Here is a 24,738-nt window from a genome sequence, read left to right on the forward strand (position 1 = left end):
GTGACGTCGTCTTCCGCGCCGCCCTCCCAGGCTGCCTTTCGGAGCGGCCGGAATGTACAGTGCTCCCGGATACGGGGCGGAGCTTGCCTGGGGCGGTGGAGCCCGGTCATGGCCCGCCCCGTCTCTCTGAGTCATCCTTCTCGGACGCGGCTCCGGTTTGGCTCCTCATGCGGTGGCGGCACTTCTTGTCCGCTGCAGTTTCAGGTGAGTGCAACAGCTTCGGGGTTCCCCCACGCCCCATTTAGCCTTTGTGGTGCGTGCATAAATATGCCCCCCCTGGATCCCGCACTGCGTCGCATTGGTTCCACCATAGTTAATGGCGCTCTGCGTGCCTTCCCTTTGCTTTCTTCCCGGGCGCTTAGCTGGCCGGGAGTGATGGGCCTCGTGGTCCTTCCGGCGCACGTGGGGATACGACACTTTTGGGGGGGATGCCGAATGACCAGTGCATTAATTGGAAGAATAACTACTTGAAGGGACCATTAGGCTGCCCCTGAGATCATCCAGTCCAACCCCTATTTCATAGATAAATCCACATCAGAGAGCATCCCACAGTTGTCCAGAGAATCGCCATGGACACTGACTGAAATAGAGAGGGATGTGTCCCCCCCCCTCTAGGATTCAATGAGAACATCTAAAATGTCCCTAGAGGTCATCCATTCTGACCCCAGCTAAGATCAGGATCCCCTGGAGCATTTCTAACAACTGACCAGAGAAGGGCCAGTTTTATCTGCAAGCCCTCAATTTATGACCCCAATTGTGTTTAATGAGCCACATCCAATTTTTTAGATTATAGTTCCCATCGCCTTCAGGCATCAGTTGTTGGACACTAGCCCATAATCCAAATCCCCCTAGTTTCTGGGCTTCTTTAAAATAATCTAGTGACCATTACCCTGAATGCAGCCAGCTCTGCTCACTTTATAAATAGAATCATCATCCAGAATCATTTCCTTTGATGACAAATGGCTGTGCTCTCAATTTTATTTTATTTATTAACATGTTTATATGTGGGGTCCTTAGTGCTCTCTGAGCTTGGCTTGTTTTTTTTGCAGACGTTTCATTACCAAACTAGGTAATGCCATCAGTTGTTGCCAGATTATCTCTTTTAGCACTGATGATGTTCCCCTGTTGGGTTATGAAATGTCTGCAAGAAAACCACCAAGCTCAGAGAGCACCAAGGACCCCACAGTCTTCCTCCTCCTCCTCTCCACAACCTCCCTCCCTTTTAGAATTGATGATGTTCCCCTGTTGGGTTATGAAATGTCTGCAAGAAAACCACCAAGCTCAGAGACCACCAAGGACCTCACAGTCTTCCTCCTCCTCCTCCTCGCACTGATGATGTTACCTAGTTGGGTCAAAAAAAAATCTGGAATAAAACCATCAACCATCAAACCGTATCAAATGTCCCACAGTTCAATCTTGAACTACAAATATTCTCTTCTATCAGTACAAATGTATATGACCGCCCAACTCACACATAGGTGATTCTGAGGGGCTCACAACATTAAAATTTTGAGGCACACTGAGCTACCAAAATGATTAAAAATAATTACTGGTATAATCCTGTTACGGTTTCTGCAAGTAGGATGGAAATACAGGTAGTCCTCAAATAACAACAGTTCATTTAGTGACCATTTGAAAAAAAACTTTTTGACTTTCACAAAAAGTGAAAAAAGCGACTTATGACCATTTCTCACACTTACGACTGTTGCAGCATCCCCAGGGTCACTTGATCCAAATTTAGACGTTTGGTAACTGACTCAATTTTATGAAGGTTGCAGTGTCCTGGGATCACGTGTTCCTCTTTTGCGACCTTCTGACGAACAAAGCCAGTGGACGAAACCAGATTCACTTAACAACGGTGTACCTAACTCAACAACTGCAATGATTCACTTAACAACTGTGGCAAAAATATTTGTGAAATGGGACAAAACTCAGTTAACAAATGTCTCACTTAGAAACAGAAGTGCTGGGCTCAATTGTGGTCATAAGTCGAGGATTATGTATATAAATTCTCAGGGCTGAAGTATCAATTTTGTCAATTGCTTGGAATTCTTTAACTCAAGTGAAATTAGAATAAAACCTGAATGATAATCAGTTCCAAGAATCCAGAAAGGATGGTTAAAAAACAGATATATTAAAAGTCTTCAATATTCTGAAATCAGTTCTGATGAATAGTTAGGATTATGAAGATGTTTTTTTTTTTAACCTAAAAACTTATTTTCGGAGGGAATGAATGGAAGTTTAGAAGCTAAGGTCAGATGCCAGATTAAATACAATGAAGCATCTTATATATGTCCTTTTGGCAATTATTAAAGTTGGAGCTGTCCAGTTATTTACAGGATGGCAAGCAACTGAAGCAGGAAATATCTAATTATTGCTGCTTTTGCTGGGAACCACATGTGCTGTGCTGTTCCCTCTTAGGGAATTTTATGCATGGCTTATAATGCACAAACAGCCTTTGAAAGCAGGGTGAATTTCCCAGTAATTTATATAATTTATCTATTCCTTTAGTGAACCTCTGGGCCATCAAATCATAACTGAATTCCACCTGCTTTCAACAGAATCAGTGAGATAAAAGCACATCAGAACAAGCAAGCTGCAAGAAAACAAAGCATGGTGTAAATTAATAAATCAAAATACAAGTAATTCTTGACTTACAACAGTTTGTTTAGTGTCCATTTGAAATGACAGTGGCACTGGAAAAAAGAGAAGATCATTTTTCACACTTATGATCATTGCACATCTCCCTAGTCATGTGATCAAAATTGAAATTTGGGCAACTGACTCCTAAATCCCCATTCTCCCTCCCTCCCAGCATGGATCAGTTTAATGATTTTTTAAAATGTTAATTTTTGTTGTTATTTTTACAAATATCTCAAGGTGGCAAACATACCAGTAATCAATATACCTTTCACCCCTTATTTTACCCACAACAACCTTGTGAGGTAGGTTGGGCTGAGAGAGAGAGAGACGGATTGAACCAAGGTCATCCTGCTGGGTTTCATGCCTAAACTAGAACTCTCCATCTCCTGGTGTTTGGCCCAAAGTCACCCAGTTGGCTTTCATTCCTAGGATGGGACTAAAATTCTCCCTCGCCTGGTGATTGGAAAGTGACCCTCTCCAAAGTCACCCAACCTGTTTTCATGCCCAAGGCAGGACTAGAACTCATTGATTGGCTCAAAGTCAGCCAGCTGGCTTTCTTGTCTCAGGTGGTACTAGAACTCCCCTTCTCCTGGTGATTGGCCCAAAGTCACCCAGTTGGCTTTCATTTCTAGGATGGGACTAGAACTCTCAGTCTCCTGGTGATTGGCCCAAAGCCACCCAGCCTGTTTTCATACCTAAGGCAGGTCTAGAACTCACTGTCACCTGGTGATTGGCCCAAAGTCACCCAGCTGGCTTTCATGCCTCAGGCAGGACTAGGACTCCCCTCCTCCCATTTTCTAGCCTGGTGCCTTAAACTCTTAATCCTAAATCTCTAGACCAAAGAATTTAAACTGCATTCTTTTTGATCCAATTCCTTCTTTGCTCTTCACTTTATACCTACGTCATCTGAAAGGAGCAGAGCAAATTTATCTTAACACCGTGACGTGGTTTGCAAATTTGCCTCCCGAATTATTCCATTCTGGTCTCCTTGATCTTAATTTAACGACTTATATACCTTTTCTTTCCCCCTGTCCTTGGAATGGCCATTGTAAATGAGGTTTTAGATTAAAGCAGTCTATAAATAGGAAATAAGATTAGCGGTGCTTAATTGGGAAAGGGTGGCTTTTTATAGGCCTCCTAATCATCTTTTCTTCGGGAGCCAAACGCTCCTCTCTTGCTGAATTTTCCTTGTTTGTCAAGACATTCTTGTCCTCATCAAACAGTGTCCCCCGGATTTCATTCCTCACTTCTGCAAATGCCCCTGAGGACGTTTGGTTTCGAACCCGTGGCCTTTGCGGCCCACGGCTGTATTTAATCCGATGCACCATGTGGCCGAAACTCGTGGGCCTGTCAGTCACGCGAAAAGGGATAGAATCCAGGGAGTCCTCGAATTACGAACCACGATTGAGCCCAAAATCTCCATCGCTAACCAAGACAATGGTGAAGTGAGTTTTGTCCCATTTTACGACTTCCCTTGCCACAGTGGTTTAAGCGAATCACTGCAGTTATTAAGTTAACAACACGGTTGTTAAGTGAACCTGTATTTCCCCCCATTGACTTCGCTTGTCAGAAGGTCGCAAAAGGGGACCATATGACACACACACACACACACACACACACACACGACACAGCAACAATCACAAAACCATGGAAGTTGCCAAGTGTCTGAATTGTGATCCATGTGACTGTTGGGGGGCTGTGGCGGTCGTGTGAAAAAGCGTCATAAGTCACTTGTTTCAGTGCCGTTGTAAGTTGGGACAGCCACTCAACAAATGCAGCCATCTGGAGCGAAAAGGCAGTGAAACAGCTGGGAAGAATGTGGTAGCTTTACACTGTCTACAGCGATGTATCTCCATCTCTGTAACTTTTTAAAGATGCATGGACTTCAATTCCCAGAGTTCCCTAGGCAGCACCCATCCAGCTGGCTGAGGAATTCTGGGAGTTGAAGTCCGTGTGTCTTAAAATGGCTGAGTTTGATAAATATTGGTGTAGAAAATAATAGCAGTTAGACTTATATACCGCTTCATAGGCCTTTCAGCCCTCTCTAAGCGGTTTACAGAGTCAGCATATCGCCCCCACAGTCTGGGTCCTCATTTCACCCACCTCGGAAGGATGGAAGGCTGAGTCAACCTTGAGCCGGTGAGATTTGAACAGCCGAACTGCAGAACTGCAGTCAGCTGAAGTAGCCTGCAGTGCTGCATTTAACCACTGCGCCACCTTGGCTCTATCCGAGAAATGTAACTGGACAGAGATAGGCCAGGTCTATTTTCAGACCTATTGAGGAGAAAAACAATTGACGTCTAAAACAAGGAGACATATATGTAAGCAATTCACATATGTATAAGGGGGGGGGGGCTGAAGTAATCTTCAAAGATACTCTTGATTATGGTGGAGTTGCTGTCAACTCTTATTGATTGCCTAGATCTATCTATCTCCTGGGAGGAGTCACCTGTCTGAAGAATTCTGGGTATTGAAGTCTACAGTAGAAGTTGAAGTCCACATGTCCATTGCAGTTGTTGAGGATGGGAGACAGTGGTGGAGAGAATAAGGAAGATGACCTGGACAGAGATAGGCTATCAGACCAGTAAGGGGGGAAAAAACAGTCTAAAAGGAGACTTATGCAAGCAATTCAAATACCTCCTTAATCCACATATGTATAAGGCAGTGTTTCTCAAATTTGGAGACTTGAAGTCCTGTGGACCTCAACTCCCAGAATTCCCCAGCCAGCTGTGCTGGCTGGGGGATTCTGGGAGTTGAAGTCCACAGGACTTCAAGTCTCCAAGGTTGAGAAACACTGGTATAAGTGTGTGCGTGTGTGAAGTAAAGCAAAGTGAATCTTCAACGGATTATGGGCCGTCCAATTGGTGTCAACTCTTAATGACCACCTAGTTCTATCTCCTCCCAGAGGAGCCAGGAGGAATCCTGGGAGTTGAAGTCTAGTCAGGTGGCTGGAGAAGATGAGGTCCAGGTGAGTTAAAGTTGTTGAGGTGGTGGAGAGAATAAGGAAGGTGACTTGGGTAGAGATAGGCCAGATCCAATAGAGTGGGGGGAGAGAAATATGGCTGAACTCAAAACAAGGAGAAGACCCATGCAAGCGACTCAGATACCTCCTTAATTCACATGTGTATAAGGGAAGGGGGAGAAATAAAGCACAGCCAGGCTTCCAAGATAGCCTTCATTGGTTATGGGCCTCCAGGTTGATGTCAACTCTTAGTGGCCAACTAGAACAAGGGTCACCAACCTTTCGGACCTCAGGGGGCCACTAAATTCATAATTTTAAATCCGGACCACTAATATGACCTGCCTAATGACCGGCTGGGTGGGCGTGGCTAAGTGGTCATGTGGCCGGGTGGGTGTGGTCAACTCTATGTCACTCACATTGAGGGGTGCCTCGCCGGCCTCTACTTGCCCCTCCCCTCCCGCCCCCCCCCCTCTTCACCCCACCTGGGCTCCTTGGGGCCCCAACAGGAAGCCGTTGCTGGAGCTAAGCAGCCCCCAGGAGAAAGAGTTGGCAAAACAGCTCCGTTCACATTGGATCTGACCGAGAAGGAGGCTCAGCAGAAGCACCTCACTGAGGACTAGGAGCATGGGCTTTCCAAGCAGAGGGACGACCTGTGGGAGTGCAAGGCCAGGTGCCGGCACCTGGATGCTCAGCAGGCTGAGATGGTCAGCCAGTTCCAGGCCATGATGCAGTCCCACTGGAACGAGGCCCTCCGGCTCTTCACCACCAGCGGCTCTTCCCTCCAGCCTTCGCCCAAAGCCCCCCTCCAGGAGGCCAAAGCAGACCCCTGGTCAGAATTTCTGCCCCCCCTCTGACCCGCACAAAAAGACCTCAAAGGGGGAGACTCTCTACAGCAACACAAGCGTTCATTGTACGTATTTTGCCATAGTTTGAGGAGCCCCGATTTAGTGAAATATAAATAATGCAAATAATTTTTCTGCAGACCACCAAAATTTTCTTGCGGACCATCTGTGGTTTGTGAACCACCGGTTGGTGACCGCTGGACTAGAAGACGCCTCTTCCCAGAGTTGGGATGAGACATTTCGAAATACAGAAGCATTTTTGTTGCTTTGACATCATCTCCATGAACGGAAGTATTTTGACAGCAGAGTCCCCAACTTACAAAAGTTCATTTAGTGACCAAAGTTACAATGGCCCTGAAAAGAGTGACTTATGACCCCACACGTATGACCGTCGCAGCATCCCCAGGGTCACACGATCGAAATTCAGGCGCTTGACCACATACCTATGACGATCACAATGTCCTGAAGTCATGTGACACCCCCCCCACCCCCCCGGTCTACAACCTTTGACAGGGAAGCCATATTCGCTTAACAACCGTGTGACTACTGCAGGGATTCACTTAACAACTGCGGCAAGAGGGTTCTTAAAATTGGGCCAAACTCACAATGACTGTCTCACTTAACAACATAAATGCTGGGGTCAATTGTGGTCATAAGCTGAGGACTACCTGTACTTCATCACCAGTACCACCTATGGAAGCCTTTTTAAAATTAAATTAAGAGCCGTGGGCTTTCGGGGGGCGCTTGGGGGGGGCTTTCCTGCCAATGCTAATCAGGATTCTTCCCAGTTAGCCTTTTTTGCAATCGTTCAAGATTAGCTAGCTAGCTGTCACTCGTCCCGATGGATATATGAAATAAATGATGGATATATAAATTGAACGATGCTGACAAGTGCGCTCATCGGCTCTTAAAACCCCTTCTGTCCAAAGGCAGAGTTTATTTCCTCCAAAGCTAAGCTCTCGCAGCCTTTAAGCCATTAATAGCAGGAGCCTCCGTGTCTGTAAGAAACCACGAAAGGTGATTAGGGATTGAGACCGTCCCAAGGTGAAGACCAGATAATTGAGGCTTTAGACACTCAGGAACAAGCTGTTATTCCTTCTGCGCTGCCTTCTCCTCCAGCACAATCCGGAGCCGTCCATTTCCTTCCTTTGGAGACGTAAGAAAAAGCAGGATTCCATTTACAGAACTGAGTTTTAAAAGGTCTTCCAAAAACCAGGGTGGAAGGTAAGCCGTGCAGGACTGCAATCGGCGCTGATCTTAGCAATGTTTTATTTTTCCTCCCCTTCGTTTTGGCTAAAGGCAACTTCTCTTCTATTTTTATTTTCAAAAAGCGCTTCGTGTCTGTCTTGCTTCCGGAGGAGCTTGCTGGTTTTGTTGTGGGTGGGTGGCAAGAAGTATGAACCGCGCATTAATGTGTTAATTGCATGAGACATAATTCATCTCTTCTGGCGGAGAGGCGACGGGGGAAACCTCAAAAGAAATAAACATCAAAAATCCGGGCAGTTATATAAATGGAGCAAATCCAGGAAGCCGGATTTCAGATTAACAAGAGTTGGAAGGGACCTTGTAGGTCATCTAGTCCACCCCCTTGCCCAAGCAGGAGACCCTGCACCATTTCTGACAGATGGCAGTCCAGCCTCTTCTTGAAAGCCTCCAGGGATGAAGCTCTCACAACTTCCGAAGGCAATTTCTGTTCCACTGGTTAATTGTTCTCACTGTCAGGAAATTCCTCCTTATTTCCAGGTTGAATCTCTCCTTGGTCAGTTTCCATCCATTCTTCCTTCTCTGGCCTTTGGTTGCCTTGGAGAATAGCTTGACCCCCTCCTCTTGAGCACAGCCCCTCAAATATTAGAAGGCTGCTATCCTGTCTCCCCTGGTCCTTCTCTTCCCTAGACTAGCCATGCCCAGTTCCTGCAACCGTTCTTCATATGTTTTAGTCTCCAGTCTCCTAGTCCTCTTTGTTGTTCTTCTCTGCACTTTTTTTAGAGTCTCAACATCTTTTTTTATAGTGTGACCAAAACTAAATGCAGTATTCTAGATCAGTGTTCGGGATAGCAAAGGGGCAGAGAGTTTAAAGAATAAGAAGATTAGAAGGGACATTGGAGGGCCTCTAGACCAATCTCCCGCTCAGGCAGGAGAGACCATCTCAGATAAATGCCTGTCCAATCTCTCCAGTGTTGGAGCATCTACAACTTCTGGTGGCAAGCTGTCCCACTGGTTAATTGTTCTCACTGTCAGGAAATTCCTCCTTAGTTTAGTTCTAGCTTTAGCTTCTCTCCTTTACAGGCAATCCTCGGCTTATTAACCGCAATTGAGCCCGAAACATCTGTCGTTGAGTGAGACATTTCTTAAGTGAGTTTTGCTTCATTTTACAACCTTCTTCGCCACAGTTGTTCAGTGAATCACTGCAGTTAATGTTAGTTAACGTGGTTGTTAAATGAATCTGGCTTCCCCATTTGGTTTTGCTCGATCCAAAGTTCAGCAAAAATTGATCCCATAACCTTGGGACAACCGCAACGGTCATAAGTATGAAATAGTTGCCAGACGCCTGAGTTTTGATCACATGATCCTGGGGGATGCCGCGAAGGTCGTAACTGAAAAATGGTCATTTTTTTTCCAGTGATGATGTAACTTTGAACAGACAAAGAACTATCTCTATTAGTCTGTAGAGATTCTCCGTCATCCAGGTCAAAGGTGCTTTTTCAGGATGCAACTGGACTTCCTTTTTAATTTGAAGATGTTTTGCTTCTCATCAAGAAAGTCCAGTTTACAAGAAAATTGCCTCCTGAGAAAAGCACCTTTTGGGCCAACCGTCACCTGGAGGACTGAGAATCTCTACGGACTTTCAGCTGCACAATTTGGGATGGACACCCTTGGAATGGTGTGGGAGAAGGAACGGATTTCCAGAGGGGAAAGAAATTGCAGACTGCGGGGAACCATTAAGCATCACTCAGGTGACCTCCTGAGGACACAGGGGGGAAAAAACCTCCAGGTGGCCTCAACGACCCTCTAAAAAGGATGGAAATGACCAGCTGTCTGTAAGGAATATAAATCCTTCCCTTCCCCAATATGCTTTCAGAACCGAAGAAGCTTCTTATTTATTTATCTATTTTTATTTATTTTAATTAGTCAACAATAGCAATAGCAGTTAGACTTATATACCGCTTTCATAGGGCTTTCAGCCCTCTCTAAGCGGTTTACAGAGTCAGCATATCGCCCCCACAGTCTGGGTCCTCATTTCACCCACCTCGGAAGGATGGAAGGCTGAGTCAACCTTGAGCCGGTGAGATTAGAACCGCTGAACTGCAGATAGCAGTCAGCTGAAGTGGCCTGCAGTACTGCACCCTAACCACTGCGCCACCTCGGCTCCTAGGAACAAGGAACTAGGAACAAGGAAACAAGTAGGAAAAACACATGGAAAAACGGCACAAATAAATGGGTATAAATAAGCAAAACATAGCAATAAACACATAAAAAAGTGGAGATATTAATGGGACAGTGGGACAGGGATAGTAAGCACGCTGGTGCGCTTATGCAGGCCCCCTTAAGAAACGCATAGGTGTAAGGTAAAAGGTACAGAAGGGGGGAGTAGAGGAACTAACAACAGGACCAGGCTGAGTGCTCCACACATTTACTACTCTCTTGCTGAAATCGTTTTTCCTGCAATCAAGATTAGAGCGGATTACATTTAGTTTGTATCTTTATCGATAAAGTCCTTGTGTTATTGCGGCTGAAGTAAAAGTAGTCATTAACAGGTAGGACGTTGCGGCAGATTATCTTGTAATGATAAATTCTTGGGTGAGAAGCGAAACATCTTCAAAAGAAAACAAAAACAAGAAAATCCAGTTGCCTCCTGAAAAAGAGAACTTTTGGGACTACCTGTATTAGTTTTCCACCCATTGCTTCTTGTCCTGCCCTCAGGGGCCTTGGAGAATAGTTTGACTCCCTCTTCTTTGTGGCAACCCCTGAGATATTGGAAGACTGCTATCATGTCTCCCCTGGTCCTTCTTTTCATTAAACTAGACATTCCCAGTTCCTGCAACGTAGCACCATAAAACGTTGTTGCCCTGCTCCAACTCCCCAGGTGATGCCTGTTCTCAGTCTTACTTTTCAATATTATATTGTATTTATTTATTTACTTACTTACCTTACTTACTTGCTTATTTCCTGCTTTTATTTGTTCACTTATAAGGCAGTGAACAATAACCAACACACCTTCATCCTCACATTTTCACCACTACAACAATCCTGTGTGAGAGAGGGACTGGCCTAAAATCACCCAGCCAGATTTTATGCCTAAAGCGGGACTAGAACTCACTGTCTCCTGGCGATTGACCCGAAGATTCCTGGCCGTCTTTCATGCCTAAAATGGGATTGGAACTGACTGTCGCCCAGGGACTGTCGTTTTCTGGGACTCCTTGCCAAGCAAGGGAGTAAATCTCTTTAATAACATGTTGCTTGATTTACTAGACAGCCCTAACCTCTCTTCCTTTAGTGAAAACAATCCACTTTGGCTATTGCATATGTGTGAATTCTGCCCATAACACTCTAACTTTTGGGCTGGATGATGATCCTGGCCTGGCTCTCAGAACCTTGGACTGGTTTTGGAATATTTTTCTGCACGCTCCTATTAAAAAGCTAACCCAGTCAGGCAAGTGACTGTCAGACAATCCTGCGAGAGAGTGGGACTGGCCCAAAGTCACCCAGAGGCTTTCATGCCTATGGCAAAACTAGAACTCACCATCTCCTGGCGATTGGCCCAAAGTCACCCAGAAGCTTTCATGCTTAAGGCGGAACTAGAATTCCTTGTCTCTTGATGATTGGCCCAAATGTTCATGCCTAAAGCAGGACTAGAACTCACTGCCTCCTGCTCTCTAGCCTAGCGCCTTGACCACTAGACCGCACCGATGGTCTCTTTCTAGGTTTTTAACAACTCTGATCGCCTTATAAGCCCACCCGCCACTTTTCTCTCTTGTCTTTCTGCAGTTATGAAAGGACCAAGGCCAGTGGTGTTGAGTGGCCCATCGGGCGCGGGAAAGAGCACTTTACTGAAGAAACTTCTCAGAGATTATGACAACGTCTTTGGATTCAGCGTCTCCCGTGAGTGAGCCCTGGTCTGCACCGACAGTGTGCATTTAAAACCCATTTGGGTCGTGCTAACTTCAGTTGCTTCTTTATTCCTTGAGTTCCCTCTGCTGTTGGAAGCATCTCCAAATTATGAATGAATTAAACGCATTGCAGTGGTGGGATTCAAATAATTTACCAACCGGTTCTCTGCCCTAATGACCAGGCGGGGCTCGGTGATCATGTGGGCGTGGCCAAGTCAATGTCACTCAGGTCGATGGGCACTTCGCCTTAGTTGTTACAATGGTAATAAGGGTTAACTGGAGAGGCAGTTTCTGTAAGCAGGGCAATAAAGATTAGGCTAGAAACAACACCAGAATGTTTCCTTCCTGCCTTCCTTACAGGATTAGCCCTGTGAAGTGGGGAAAAAAACAAAATGAATTTTCTTCCAACAACCGGTTCCCCGAACTGCTTAGAAAGTTACCAACCGGTTCTCCCAAATAGGTGTGAACCGGCTGAATCCCACCACTGACGCATTGTGAATTTAGCTCACGCCGATTATGCCTACCCAGCTAGTCCTCAACTTATGACCACAGCTGAGACCAAAATTTCTGTGGCTAAGCAAAACATTTTGTGCAGTGAGCTCTGCCCCATCTTACGACTTTTCTTGCCAACGTGGTTAAGTGAATTGCTACAGTTGTAAAATTAGTCACACGGTTGTTAAGTGAATCTGGATCTCCCCAGTGACTTTGCTTGTCAGAAGGTTGCAAAAGGGGATCACGTGACACCCCCCCCCCCGGGACACTGCGACTGTCATAAGTAGGAGTCAGTTGCCAAGGGTCTGAATTTTGATCACAGAATTAATTATGGGGATGCTGCAACTGTCATAAGTGTGAAAATGGTCATAAGTCCATTTTTTCCCCAGTGCCGTTGCAACTTTGAATGGTCTCTAAGTGAACTGTTGTAAGTTGAGGACCACCTGTAATGTTTCATTTTTGTCCCTTGCTGTTGGCACTAATGCAGATAGTCCCTGACTTATGACCACAATGGTGACAAGAAACGAGATGGTCTTTAAGTGAGTCAAGCCTGATTTTGTCATTTTTTGCCAAGGTTGTTAATGAATCACGGTAGTCGTTAAGTGAATCACTGTAGTCGTTAAGTGAATCATATGGTCGTTAAGCAAATCTGCGTTGGTGGGAAGCTAGCTGGAACATCTCAAATTCTCATTTGCATGATTCAGGGTCTCTGCAACTGTCATAAGTACATGCCAGTTGCCAAGCACTGAAATTTGATCGTGTGACCGTGGCAACGGTCGTAGGTGTGAAAAATGGTCATTGGTCCCTTTTTTTCAGTGCTGTTGTAACTTTGAATGGTCAGTAAACGAACGGTTGTAAGTCAAGGACTACCCATAGCATCTTTTTTCCTACATTGCTAACCGCTTATCTTAGCGTAGTCCTTAACTTACAACCGTTCCTTTAATGGCTGTTTGAACTTAGGACAGCACTGGAAAAAATGTGATTTATGACCGTTTTCACATTTACGACAGCTGCAGTTACATGATCAAAATTCGGACACGACTGGCATGTATTTACGATGGTTGCAAAGTAATTGCCGTTTGTGTCCTTCCCAGTTTGTTTTCCACAAGCAAAATCAACAGGGGTAGGGTGGAGTCATCAGATTCGCTTAACGACCACACACTTCGCTTAACAACCATGGTCTTTTAGTTGAGAACTAACTATACTCATTATTGAATCAGGGCATAACTTAAAAGCGAAGAGAAGATGCGATTAAATCAATGCAGGACTAGAAAGGATTGTAAGCATTATGGAGTGTCTCTCCTCGAGAAAAAATATTATTATTTTCCTACTTTCAGATACTACAAGGCAACCGAGACCTGGGGAAGTCAATGGAAAAGGTAAAAACCCAAAATTTATTGTCACTTCCAGGAAAGAAAACAAATATAAGCTGAATTATCGTCGCTTTCCTCAATCTGGATCTCGGAAGCAAATTATGATTAAACCTAAGTTTTAACATGGGCCAAATACAGATAGTCCTTGATTTACGACCACAATGGAGCCCAGAATCTTTGTTGCTAAATAGGACAGTCGTTCAGTGAGTTTTGCCTCATTTTACGACCTTTATTGCCACGGTTGTTAAGTGAATCACTGCAGTTCTTCACACGGTTGTTAAGTGAATCTGGTTTTCCCATTGACTTTGCTTATCAGAAGGTTGCAAAAAGGAATCACATGACACACACACACACACACGGGACACTTGCAACCGTTATAAATACGAGTCATAAATGCCGAGCGTCGGGATTTTGATCAGGAGGATGCCACAACAGTCGTAAATGTGAAAATCGGTCATAAGTCACTTTTTTCAGTGCCGTTGTAACTTCGAACATTCATTAAATGAACTGTTGTAAGTCAAGGAGTACCTGTAGATAAACCTTTCATTAAATTATACATCCTGACTTTTGATCAGAAATTCAAGATGAATCCTAATTTTCTTCACAACAGCCTTGTGAGGTAGGTTGCAGGAGAGACCAGTTCTCTGGACAAAGTCTTCCCAATCTGAGGATTATTTTGGGTTTCCTTTAAAATAATTTTTAAAAACTATTTAAAATAGTTAAATAATTTTAAAATAATTTAATGAGTTGTTTTGGTTTAATGTAGATGTATTTTTATGCCTGCTGAGTGTTATGTTATGGTAAGATCCAATAAATTCTATAAATAAATAAATTAGGAATTTTCACTTTAGTAAAAAATAAACATGGAATATTTTACAAATTTCAATTGTTCCCAATTCTGAGACTTCTTTGATTTTTTTGAAAGTGTTTGTTATTTATCTATTCATTACATTTCTTTGCCGCACATCTCGTAACAAAATGATTTGCTAATAGTTGATTTATTAATAGTAATTATTTTTATTAGAAAAATAATTATTTTATTAGAAAAATAAAAATGGGTTTTTATCAGAAATTTTCACTTCAGTAAAAAATAAGTATCTAATAATACAAATTCCAATTCTTCCCAATCTTGAGACTTCTTTTATTTTTTAAATAGTTTAATGATTGAATTATTATTATTAATAATAATTAACTAATAACTGATATTATAAAAATTATTATTGTTGCAGTTTGTAGCGATCTATCCAGCATACAAGTAAATAATTCAGCAGGATTCATTTATAGAAGGTTCGAGATTCATTTTATTTTATTTATAGAAGAAACTTCTTTATATACGATAATATAAAATATGATGCATGTATACAATACCCATGCAGCTCTTGCAGCAGTAGAGAGAAGAAGTAGGAAGTACAAGGACAAGAAGTAGAAGCAAAGACCAAGCATTCAAGCAAAGACAAACAATCTCTTATATACAGAACACTTAAGCTAAGCCACGCCCAGGCTCCAAGCCATCTGACACGGTTCAAAACAAATCCTGTGTCTCCAAGCAGTTTCCAATTGGCGGACTTGGTGCTATGGCTATTCCAGTTCACAAACTCTTATACACTGACAATTATAATTTTATAAAAATTGTAATAATATTTTTATTAGAAATTTTCACTGAAGTTAAAAAAATGAAGATTGAAATACTACAAATTCAAATTTCTTCCCCAATTCTGAGGTTTCTTGTTTTTTTTTAAAAAATAGTTTAGTAATTGAATTATTAAGGACAATTGTGTACTAATTGTTAGGTAAGCTCCCCGTTGGGAGAGCGAGTGCATTCAGAGAAGCGTTGTGGGAGTTGTGTTGGAGAACACACAAGCCAGTATATAGAGATACTGCAGTTGAAATAGGCTTTTACTTTCGTGGAACTAGAGGTATCAGAGTCCATCAAACAGTCCAAGTCATACACGGATAAGACAGACAGTTATCAACGTCTTTCAGTTAAAGGATAATCCAAATAACATAGTCCAGTATCATATAATCAGTCCAATAATCAAAGTTTGCTAACAGTTGCAAAACTTACAATAACTCACCGCACTCAGATAAGAGAGAGAGAGAGAGCTAACAGTCATTCTGGCTCCCTCTTATGGCTGATTGAGGAAAAACAGCAGCCAATCACATTTTACAGTATGTTTTAAAGAAACAGGTACAACATTGTTACATGACTTATATATTGCCAACCCAACCGTTAGATTTATATTCCTAACACTAATAATTCATAATAAGTGTTATTAATATCTTTTACTAGAACTTTTTACTTAAGCAAAAAAAAAAAAAAATCACAAAAACATATGAGGTAAGGAAAAACGAAAAGAAAAGTGGTGAAAAATAATACAGATTTTAAAAAGGAAAGAAAAGATAGAAACAACTTTCCGTCTCCTTTACTAAGAAATCTATTGTCTTTCACCCCTTCCTTAAAATGACATAATTCCCATCTTCCCATCTTCCGCCCTGTTTAATCAGAGTTGATTCATTTAATTTAAACCCATCAATAAGGAACCATTGTCTCTTCTCTGTGCGTTCTTCTCTTTTCTTTCTCCTTTTGAGTTCTTCTCGGAAGTGGCAACTTGGGGTGAAATGCTACCGGTTCGGACTAACTGGTAGCATTTTTTAAAATACCGCTTCGGGCGAACGGCATGCAAACTGGTAGCAGATTTCAGAGCATTTAACCGCTGGACAGAACCCACCGCATGACAACCCACCTCATATCTAAGAACACTTGAAGGACTCAGTGACATCTCTCTCCTAACACACCTTTACGTACGCTAGCGGGTCGTTGTGAAAACCTGGTTTGTTTCTCGCCCTAGATTACCACTTTGTGACCAGGGAAGAGATGCAGAAGGAGGTTGACGCGGGAGAATTTGTGGAGCACGCCGAGTTTTCGGGCAACATTTACGGAACGAGGTAGCCTCTTTTGAGACGGGAGATATACTGTGTATTGCTTTTTTAACGGTAACGTCTGCCTTTGTACACATGAGGACTAGGCTCTTAGATACACAAAGTATTTATTTATACCAAACGCCCAGGTATAGAATAGGTGGTGCCTGGCTCAATACTAGTGCTGTGAGCAGGATATTGGGAGTCCTAGTGGACAACCACTTAAATAGGAGCCAGCCGTGTGCAGCAGCTGCCAAAAAAGCCAGCACAGTTCTAGGCTGCATCAACAGAGGGAGAGAATCAAGATCACGTGAAGTGTTAATACCACTTTACAAGGCCTTGGTAAGGCCACACTTGGAATATTTGCATCCAGTTTTGGTCACCAAAAATATAAAAAAGATGTGGAGACTCTAGAAAGAGTGCAGAGAAGAGCAACAAAGATGATTAGAGGACTGGAGGCTAAAACGTATGAAGAACGGGTGCAGGAACTGGGTAGGTCTAGTTTAATGAAAAGAAGGCGTAGGGGAGACATGATAGGAGTCTTCCAATATCTCAAGGGTTGCCCCAAAGAAGAGGGAGTCAAACTATTCTCCAAGGCCCCTGAGGGTAGAACAAGAAGCAATGGGTGGAAACTAATCAAGGGGAGAAGCAACCTAGAACTAAGGGGAAATTTTGAGACAGTGAGAACAATTAACCAGTGGAACTCTTTGCCACCAGAGGTTGTGCCTGCTCCATCACTGGAGTTTTTTTTTAAGAAGAGGCTGGGCAGCCACTTGTCTGGAATGGAATAGAGTCTCCTGCCTGAGCAATGGGGTTGGACTAGAAGACCTCCAAGGTCTCTTCCAGCTTTGTTATTGTCCTGTTTCTAAATACAATTTGAAGCCTTTGAGCTCATTTTTTCAGAGACCTTTTTATAAACTCGTTTTAAAAACAAAAGAGCTTTAACCACTCCTCTTCCTTCTCCCGGCCAGCAAAGCCGCCATCCAGGCTGTGCAAGCTCAGAACCAGATCTGCATCCTGGATATTGACCTCCAAGGGGTGAGGAACATCAAGAAGACGGACCTGAACCCCATCTACATCTCCGTTCAAGTCCCCTCCATAGAGATATTGGTGAGACTTGCAACTTCGCAATTTTAATAAGACTTGTATGCCGCCCACTCCCTAGGGACTCTGGGCGGCTCACAACAGAAATAAAAACATAGAAAATATTAAAAATACAATTATTTAAAATAAGATATCCATTCAATCACGTGGGGCTGGATTTTAATCAACAGCCCCCAGGCCTGCCGGAACAGCCAAGTCTTGGTCGTGAGAGTGGGAAGGGTCCGGATCTCTGCGGGTAGCTCGTTCCGTAAGGCCGGCGCAGCTACAGAGAAGGCCCTCCCTCGGGGGGCCGCCAGCCGGCATTGTCTGGTCGATGGCACCCGGAGGAGGCCCAACCTGTGCGATCTTGTTGGCCGTTGGGAGGTAAGTGGCAGGAGGCGGTCTCTCAGGTAGCCAGGTCCAATACCATGTAGGGCTTTAAAAGTAACGACTAGCACCTTGAAGCGGGTCCGGAGACCAATGGGGAGCCAGTGCAGCTCGCGGAGGATGGGTGTAACGTGGGTGTATCTAGGTACACCCATTATCGCTCGCGCGGCTGCATTCTGGACCAACTGAAGTCTTCGAACACTCTTCAGGGGCAGCCCCATGTAGAGTGCTGAGAGGGTTGGGTTACTAATGGTTGTAGTTAATGGTTGTAGTTTATGTACCAGGTTGCTCGTTTATGCAAAATTGCCGATGGTAGCAACTCAAAATCCAGACTCGGACATCACAATAATGGCCCTTCTGCTGGATCAGGCCTCTGTAAGGCAGCATTTCAATGCCTCTTATAGTGGCCACTCAGAAGTGCTTTGAAAACCTTTCCTGTCCTACATTCTTATCCAACGTATAGGTAGACTGGAGTCTACAGTAGTACCGTGTCTTATGAATGCGCCCTCCGGGCATCCTAGACCGAGCTAAATCTGAAAAACATTAGGGGATTTCTTGGAAGGATTTTGTTGTTGCCCAGCAGGAGTGTTGGAGCTGCCACCAGACTCCGACAGCGAGGGGCCCTATGAGTGGGCTCTGGAGGACCCTGGACAGGGTTCCGACTCCGAGCAGGGCGCAGAGAGGCAGGTTGGCCACCAGGAGGCACCTGAGCCTTGGACCAGTGGGGAGGAGACAAGGGAGAGTGAGACGGATGCCACTAGTGAGTTGTTCCTGGATGCACGCCAACAAAGAGCTATTAGGCATCAGGAACAGTTGCGCAGTTACAGGAGGTAATTGCACTCAGCTGGTGGTCGTTAGGCTCCTCTCCAGACTATAAAAGGACTGCTTGTGCACACGCCCCTCTTGCAGAAGTCAACGCAGGAACAAATGTCGGAGAACATTGTTATGAGCTTGGCAGGCTGGATTGCTGCCAAGCCTTATGTGTTTATTGCTGCCCAAGCTTGTCTGTGCCGGTTTGCTGCCAAGGATCTGTCTGTCTGTTAATTAAATGCCGTAACTTATCTTTGGCTCGGAGTGTGCTTTGGTGTGGAACGAGGGGGGTCAGAACAGATTTGTACTCAAGACACATCAGCCATCAGTAGACTTAGAGAGAGATGATTGGTTGCCCTTTCTGTATTGGTGGGGGAGAGGTTTTCCTTGAAGTGGGTATTGTTTTCTGAAGAATTTTTGTCTGGTGTTAATCCATGCTTATCTAAATTTCTTTTTTTGTGTGTGTGTAGTCCTTGCTCCCTGCATTCGGTTGTTTTCTTGCAGACATTTTGTGACCCAACTAGACAACTTCATCGATACTACAAGGGAGTGAGGTTTGTGGAGTGGAGAGCGGGAGGAGGAGGAGGAGGAGGAGGAGGAGGAAGAAGACTGTGGCTCCTTGGTGCTCTTCGAGCTGGGTTATTTTCTGGTTGATGTCTCACGACCCAACTAGGGAACATTATCAGTGCTAGAAAGGACGGAGGCTTTGCTCTGTTTATATAGAGTGGTTTGCCCTGTCGTTATTGGTGGGAGTGGTTCCTCCATCAGACCGTTTACTCCCTCCTAGCCCTGCTGAGATTGCCTAGTATGGTCATGGAACGTCTGCAGGAAAACCAAGCTCAGAGCGCACCAAGGACCCCACAGATCTCCTCCTCCTCCTCTTCTTCCACCTCTTCCTATGCACAACCCACCCTCCTTTCTAGCCCTGATGATGTTGCCTAGTTGGGTCATGAAACATCTGCAAGAAAACTACCCAGCTCAGAGACCAACAAGGACCCCATAGTCCCATGATGGGGAACCTATGGCGTGCTTGCCACAGGTGGCATGTGGAGCTATCTCTGAGGGCACGAGAACCATGGCCCTAGATCAGCTGCAGCGCGCATGTGCATGCCAGCCAACTGATTTTTTGGCCTTCAAGGAGCCTCCAGAGGGCCAGGAGAGGCCGTTTCCGCCCTCCCCATGCTTCAGGAGGAGGCGGGGGGTCATGTGTGAATGCATAGATGTGCGCACAGATGCGCAGCGGGATTAAATTATGAGTGGGGGCGCACGCGTCCATTTGCTATCGCATCCTGTGCCAAAAAAGGTTAGCCATCACTGGCATAGTCCTTCCCTTTTCCTCCTCCCAAACCCTTTTCCCTTCTAGCACTGATGATGTTACCTAGTTGGGCCATGAAATGTCTGCAAAAAACCCGCCAAGCTCGGAGAGCACCAAGAACCCCACAGCTGTCCCCCCTTCCCCCACTTCAACACTGATGATGTTACCTAGTTGGGTCACGAAACCTCTGCAAAAAAAAAACCAAAACCCCAAGCTGAGATACCACCAAGGACCACCCCCCGCCTCCCAGTTCAACGCTTCTATCAATAACAGTGAGACTTTTCCCCAGAAATGTGAAATGCCATTTCTTCCCCCTCTTTGTTTCCCCAAAGGAAAAAAGGTTAAGGGAGAGACAGACGGAGACGGAAGAAAGCTTACAGAAACGGCTACAAGCAGCTGCCACTGACATGGAACTCAGTGAGTTAATCTGAAGACTTTTGGGGGGGGGGGTTCTTGTTGTGATTTATTTATTTATTTATTAGACTTATATACTGCTTCATAGAGCTTTCAGCCCTCTCTAAGCGGTTTACAAATTTTTTAGCAAATTGAGTCAGCAACTTGCCCCCACAGTCCGGGTCCTCATTTCACCCACCTCGGAAGGTTGAGTCGACCTTGAGCCGGTGAGATTTGAACCGCTGAACTGCAGATCACAGTCAGCTAAAGTGGCCTGCAGTACTGCACCCCAACCACTGCGCCACCTCGGCTCTTAGGTGATGAAGAAAGACGCACAGGCAGGAAGAAGGTCAATGGGAAGGCACTCCGAACAGCTCGTGAGAGCTCCCTTTTTATTGCCGTATACAGCAAAAGCAGATTCATTGATCAAAGTACACTTTGTACTGATTGGATTAGCTAGAAAAAAGTCCAAGCTATGGCTGAGAAGGTTAATGGACAGGTTTGTTGTTGCAAGCGACGGAAAGTGCCTACGTGCCAAATCTCATGTTTCCCACTTCTTAAGAAAGGATCATTGTGCTGGTGCTGCATTCGCAGCGTGGTTTGCCAGCTAAGAAAACAAACCTCCCACACAGGTTCTCTTGCTGTGTCTGAAGACTTTTGGGGGTTCTCTCCCGCTCCCCAATATGGAGGAAAGGTGGGATGGGGTTGGTCCAAGCGTGAGCAGAGATGATCTTCTGGAATGAAAAAACAAGAGGGAGGGGAGGATCAACTCAGCATGCGGTTTGTCTGGGGTCAATCCCTGCTTATCTAAGTTTACGAACTCTGCCAATCAGGGGAGGTAGTCCTCGACTTACAACCATTCATTTAGTGACCACCCGAAGTTACAATGGCACTGACAAAAAGTGACTCACAGCCATTTTTCACACTTCGTTGCAGCATCCCCGATGGTCAGGGGATCCAAATTCAGACACCCGGACAACTGACTCGCATTTATGACTGTTGCGGTGTCACCTGATCTCCTCTTGCGACCTTCTGATGAGCAAAGGGGGAGCCAGATTCACTTAACAACCGTGTGATTAACTTAACAACTGCAGTGATTCAGAAAGGTCATAAAATGGGGCAAAACCAGTCTCGCTGAGGAACACTTTTTTCGACTCAGTTGTGGTCATAAGTCGAGGACTGTCCGTAGTCTTTTTCTAGTCCGGCCTACCTCACAAGGATGTGGTTGTAAGACAAAAAAATAATAATGAGGAAAACGTCACATTTATGAAGATCCGTTATTTCTGGGCTACCTTTCATTGTGGTTTGTGGTCGTGTCTAAAACCTTCTCATCTTTGGTTTATGCTAGGCAAGGAGGCTGGCCTTTTTGACATGATCATCATTAACGATGACTTGGAGGAAGCCTATACAAAACTGAAAAACATTCTGGCTGAGGTGAGTCGTTGGGACCTTGTGGGAAGCAACCATCACAAGTTCAATTCGCAAAGCAAATTACCTGGGTTCACGAATATCCTTGTTAAACCATTGCATTTCTCGGGAACGTCCAGAAAAAAGAACAGCTGCTTGGAGGAAAACAGGACTGGTTTGCAATGGGAAGGCCTGCCTGGCACTGGGTTGAGTTTTAGTTGCCTATTGTTATTTATTTAGTACTAGCCGGCGTTGCCCCGGTGATTATTTTTAGGGGGAAGATGTAATTTCTAATGTTGGGTTTTCCCCCTTACCAGAGGGAGCCCCCTGGTGGAGTACTGTGTGAAGCTGTTACTATGGCAACTCCACTGCGCTTTACAGTAGAAGCCATTTTAGAACAGTACAGCAGAAGCCGTTTTAAGGCACAACAGGCTGTAACTTAACAGAACACACACCCTGAAGGGTGTTAGGGGTGCCTTACCACCATAGTATTTGTTTCCAGAGAGCAAGTAATCTGTATACCAAATTTGGTTGAAAGTGCTCGAGGCATTCCAGAGTTATGCTGGAACACACACACACAGATACACACAGCAATTTAGATAGATGATAGATAGATAGATAGATAGATATGTAAGAACAAGACAAAAGATAAATGAACATATAACACACAATCCACGTAAATATATATAAAATTTCTATAGGTGTACGGCTGTGGATTCATAACTATATGTCCAATTTAGGTCTCCAAGTGATTGCCTCTGGGATGGGTGCAGGGTTTTTTTTTGGAAATTTTGCACAAATGTGTTTAATACAGGTAGTCCTTGACTTATGACCACAACTGAGACCAAAATCTCTTAAGTGAGAGAGTCGTTAAATGAATTCTACCCCATTTTAGAACCTTTCTTTCCACAGTTGTTAAGTGAATCACTGCAGTTCTTAAGTGAGTCACATGGCCACTAAGTGAACCTGGCTTCCCCCTTGACTTTTGTTTGTCAGAAAGTCGCAAATGGGGATCATGTGATCCCAGGACATTGCGACCGTCATAAATATGAGTCAGTTGCCAAATGTTTTGAATTTTGACCACAGGGATGTGCAACGGTCATAAGTATGAAAACGGTCGTAACTCCCTTTTTTCAGTGCTGTTGTAACTTTGAACAGTCACTAAATGAATGGTTGTAAGTCAAGGACTATCTATAGTTTGCATTTTGCAACAAAGGGTATCTTTCCATCCCCAGGGACAAAGGTTTGAGCAACATAAATGAGTAAAATTCAGATTAAATTCTGCTGTGCTGTATTTGGGATCCGGATCTTTCTGTGAATTCGAGAGGCTAAAATCTCTCCGTTCTCTTTTCTCGTAGGAGATCGAGAAAGTGCAGGAATCAAAGAAAACATGAAATTCTCCTAGCGGTGGAGATCCATTCAACCTTTGGAATCATTCCTCAATGTGTTTCATTGTGATTATTATTGTGCTGTGTTTTCAGAAAAACACTCGTAAATCCATCCAAATGTATAAATTACATTCCTTTTTAGCTCGCTTCTCCTGTGAAATCTTCCTCAACACTTTCTATTAAAGGAGAAAAGTTCCTGTCTGCTTATTCTGCCTGATTCTTTTTTGCGTTTTGACACGCAGGGGAGAAAAATAATAATAAAGGGAATTGAAAGTGTCATAAACAGGCTTTAAAACCCCACTTTTGGTGGGATTTCTACAAGAGAAATCTATGTCGTGTTTTGGATTGAAAAACCCAGAATGTCATTTATCCCTGTTGTGCAATGGTTTTTTTTTTTTTTTTGGGGGGGGGGGGGGGGAGTGGTAGTGGGCCAGACTCAAAACAAGCCAGTTTTGGGGTGAGGATCCTTTGGTAACCCTCAAAACAGACCACAATAGATTCTCTAATCTATCTTTGATCAAAAAATACATAATAACAGAGTTGGAAGGGACTTTCAAAATCTTGCCATGTTTTATTTTTTTTAAAGGCTGTCTATTCTCATTAAAATGAATTCTGCATCGGTGCCCTTAAGTAATATTTCCACTGTTATTAAGCGAGGCAGCCTCCTGCCTGCCAGCAGGGAAATATTCTGCATTCTGGCCTCCTTCCTTGTGATGCACTACTGAAAATACACACACACACACACACACACACACACAAATTTGACAGCTTGTCCATCTTCTTCAAAATGCCCCACCGGAATTTAAATCAGCAGCAATTTGTCTTCGGTGACCCTTCGAGATTACGCTAGAAAGGGCTAATAAAAAAATTAGGCATTGTGCTCTTAACAGAAAAATGTCAGTTTTACATCAGTGGCATCCACTGGAAGATAAGATGGGCTTCCAATTCCCAGAAGTGCCCAGCCGGCATGCCTAAAATTATATATCAACCTTTTTTTTTTTTTTAAAAATAATTTTTATCTTTGTAATTTTTTTAAAAAACATTTCTTCTTTTAAAATTTTTTTAAAGAATTTAAATTTCAAAAAATATTTTTTATAATTATTTTTTTAAATTACTATTTCATTTTTTAAAAAAATTAATTTTAAAATTACTTTTATTTGCATTAACAGAAACACTGCATCCAATTCAGAGGATTTGTTCCCATTAGGTTTTGAATGGATTAAAACTCACTTGGGGGCGGGCGAGGGTGGGGGGGGCGCGCGAGGCTTTCTGTAACCAATTCAGGGAGGGAAGCACCCCCACTTGAAAACAGGCTCAGAGAAGCCACAGTAGGTTCCAAAGTCTTATACAGGTAATCCTCAACTTACAATTGTTCATTTAGTGACCATTAGATGTTACAACAATGCTGGGGAAAAAAAAAGATTTATGGCCATTTTTCACACAACCATTGCATCATCCCCCTGGTCACGTGATCAAGCCTCGGACTTTTGGCCACTGACTTAATAACGGCATTATTGTATTGTATTGTATTGTATTGTATTGTATTATTTGTATGCCGCCCTTCTCCGGGAGGACTCAGGGCGGCGAACAATTCAAGGGGGGAAAAAAAGGGGAAC

The 24,738-nt window shown here is 44.0% G+C and overlaps 1 protein-coding gene across 2 annotated transcripts; it reads left to right on the forward strand.

Annotated features, from left to right (window-relative positions):
- Nucleotides 1–28: 28 nt before the first annotated feature.
- Nucleotides 29–23,329, forward strand: GUK1 (guanylate kinase 1). 2 transcript variants are annotated; one of them, XM_032237380.1, is made up of 9 exons: nt 44–204; nt 7,567–7,671; nt 11,434–11,547; nt 13,385–13,426; nt 16,270–16,366; nt 17,311–17,449; nt 20,267–20,351; nt 21,676–21,761; nt 23,093–23,329. In XM_032237380.1, the coding sequence occupies exons 3-9, from the start codon at nt 11,436–11,438 to the stop codon at nt 23,126–23,128; spliced, it is 597 nt and encodes a 198-aa protein (XP_032093271.1). In that variant the 5' UTR covers nt 44–204; nt 7,567–7,671; nt 11,434–11,435; the 3' UTR covers nt 23,129–23,329. The 2 variants fall into 2 exon arrangements, with proteins under 2 accessions (XP_032093270.1, XP_032093271.1); XM_032237379.1 differs by lacking the exon at nt 7,567–7,671 and having other exon boundaries at nt 29–204.
- The last annotated feature ends 1,409 nt before the right edge of the window (nt 23,330–24,738 follow it).

The sequence above is a fragment of the Thamnophis elegans genome, chromosome Z (assembly GCF_009769535.1).
Source record: "Thamnophis elegans isolate rThaEle1 chromosome Z, rThaEle1.pri, whole genome shotgun sequence".
In the NCBI taxonomy this organism is placed as follows: domain Eukaryota; kingdom Metazoa; phylum Chordata; class Lepidosauria; order Squamata; family Colubridae; genus Thamnophis; species Thamnophis elegans.